Source organism: Oryzias melastigma, linkage group LG12 (genome assembly GCF_002922805.2).
Source record: "Oryzias melastigma strain HK-1 linkage group LG12, ASM292280v2, whole genome shotgun sequence".
NCBI lineage: Eukaryota > Metazoa > Chordata > Actinopteri > Beloniformes > Adrianichthyidae > Oryzias > Oryzias melastigma.
The window spans coordinates 23,234-25,525 of NC_050523.1; the positions used below are offsets into that span (position 1 = coordinate 23,234).

Here is a 2,292-nt window from a genome sequence, read left to right on the forward strand (position 1 = left end):
ACACACCTGTTACCTGAATGACCCACTGTGAAAGGAATTGCTTTATTCTTATTGATTAAATGTGTTTTAAAATGTTAACTGGAGGTTTACAGGTGACCCCGTGTACCTTTTAGACAGAATCTCACCTTCGGGTAATCCAGAGTGAAGAAGGTCTCCAGGTTGGAGATCAGGTTGGGGTCGACCCCCTTCAGAGGCTTCAGCAGAGAAACTCCTGCCAGCTGAGCAAACGGCTGCTTGACCTCTGACCTCTTCTTGTGGAGGTGAAGGCGTCTAAAACAAAAGGTCAGAGGTCAGACACGGACCAGAACATGGGCGGGAAACATCGGTCCGGTTCTTTAGATGAACCAGAGCCAGCGGGGTGACCCCTGTAACCCGGAAGGGGTCGCGGGGGTGACGCTCTGCTGCCCCCCACCACACACACCATCACAGAAAGAAGCTTGCTCGCCATCCCCATGCACGCACGCAAGCACGCGCGCGCCATGTCCATCAGAAAAGGCGGAACCGGGAACTTCCCCAGAATATCAGTGACGCACAAACGGCGAAGCGGAGCAGCAGGCCGCGGTAGCCCCCGCAGAGCCGGCGCGTGAGCCGGGAAGCCGCTGCTAGCTTAACAGAAACATAAAGTTCACGCGCCAACGATCAGAATTAGCTCAAGTAGCTCGAGCTAACGTGCACCGCTTAGCGGTTCCCTGCCGGCGGCGGCGGCTCGATCCCCGCGGCCGTTAGCCGCGGCGGCGCGCGCACTCACACGTAAATGATGGACATCAGGTGCATGAGCCACAGCACGAGGAAGAGCACGAGGCCGAACACGGCGAGGCCCTGCATGGCCAGCTCCAGCGGGGCCATGGCGCAGCGGACGGCCGCCACAGCTCGCTCGACCTCCGGTGTTGTCAGGCGGGACACCGGCGGGCTGTAGTCCGTCACGGAGGAGCCACCGATCCGGCCGGACGGAACCGGAAACAGGCTGGACCTCGAGCCCCGGCAGCGGGCAGTCGGGGGCGGGCGGGGGGGACGCGGCTCGGCGGCGGAGAGATCGGGCGTTTGACAGTCAGCAGACCGGCCCACGATCAGCTGACCAACCGGGAAAGACGGAACACACAGGAAGTCATCCCGGGCGGAAACTTCCGGAACCCTTCAAAATAAAAGCCCGCCCAGAGGCGTCCTGAACGCGACGAGCTGCTGTGCAAAGAATGTCAGGAATCTGAGCGTTTCCTTCTCTGTTTGGGACCGTCATGGTGTCTGAGGCGTAAATGTTAGTTCACTGATTCTGTCCTCATCCGGTTGGTTCAACCGTTCTCTCTAAAGGTTCTGCTCCATCAGCTGATCATCTCCAGCTGCTGACTCAGCTCATCTGCTTCCAACATTCTGACCCCATCAGGTTCAGCATCGCCTCCATTTCCGGTCTTCTCCAGATCCATCTCTGATCAGCCCTTTGTGACTCAGAACAGGAAGTTCCCGCAGCTGTTGAGTCACGTGATGACATGGAAACAGGTTGATTCACTCAGGTGCGTCATGGTAAACAGACACACCTGTAAGTGTTCAAACACAAATCCTACCTGCTGAGGTTGTGCAACCGAAACTGAACTGGATCAGAGACCGGATCACCTCATGGAAAACCTGATTTCCTGCAGGATCAGGAGCGACGTGGTCTGTGGAGACCAGATGACGTCAGGTGTTCCCACCAGAGACCTCCTTCCCGTTTATGAGAACCGCTTTGTTTCCAGAAACCAGAACTAACTCAGATTGAAGGAAGTCAGACTTTATTTAGACTCAGATTATATGCTGTTGGATTACCTAATCTCATATTAAATGCAGTCGAATTATCCAATATCAAATTAAATGCAGTTGGATTATGTAATCTCTGATTAAATTAGGTAAAGTTATCTAATCTCAGATTAAACACAGTCAGTCCTCCAGCAGCTAGCTTGCGCCTCCTCCAGCAGCTAGCTTGCGCCTCCTCCAGCAGCTAGCTTGCGCCTCCTCCAGCAGCTTCATCCACACACGCTCTTGTTTTCTCGGCATGTAATTTCTCCGTCAGGAGACGGGCGGAGGTGGACCACGGACACTCAGAGTTCTCCTTCCAGCTCTCCTCCTGGGTGTGGTAGACCTCCTGCAGAGCACAGTCAGGTGATGAAGGCTCCGCCCCCACACTGCAGCGGCCGCTGGCTCCTACCTTCTTCCATATGGGCATGCGGGCCTTCAGCTGACTGATGCAGTGCTGGATGGCCTGCTGGCCGTCGTGGCGGTGCGGAGACGAGATTGCCATGGCGACGCTGGCCTCGCCCACCTTCA

The 2,292-nt window shown here is 56.0% G+C and overlaps 2 protein-coding genes across 3 annotated transcripts in view; both read right to left on the minus strand.

The window, feature by feature from the left end:
• ugcg (UDP-glucose ceramide glucosyltransferase) overlaps positions 1-1,597 on the minus strand; it is a 7,343-nt gene extending 5,746 nt beyond the window's left edge. The window contains exons 1-2 of one of the 2 annotated variants that reach the window (XM_024299013.2): positions 749-1,553; positions 126-270 (exon numbers count right to left, since the gene is read on the minus strand). In XM_024299013.2, the coding sequence (XP_024154781.1) occupies positions 126-270; positions 749-846 (243 nt within the window). In that variant the 5' untranslated portion in view covers positions 847-1,553. Of the gene's footprint in view, positions 1-125; positions 271-748 lie in introns of both variants that reach the window. The other variant, XM_024299015.2, reaches the window with a different exon arrangement.
• Positions 1,598-1,743: 146 nt separating this feature from the next.
• Positions 1,744-2,292, minus strand: part of LOC112163019 (molybdopterin synthase catalytic subunit) — a 2,633-nt gene continuing 2,084 nt past the window's right edge. The window contains exons 4-5 of the mRNA XM_024299101.1: positions 2,174-2,287; positions 1,744-2,110 (exon numbers count right to left, since the gene is read on the minus strand). Coding sequence (XP_024154869.1) covers positions 1,967-2,110; positions 2,174-2,287 — 258 coding nt within the window. The 3' untranslated portion in view covers positions 1,744-1,966. The remainder of the gene's footprint in view (positions 2,111-2,173; positions 2,288-2,292) is intronic.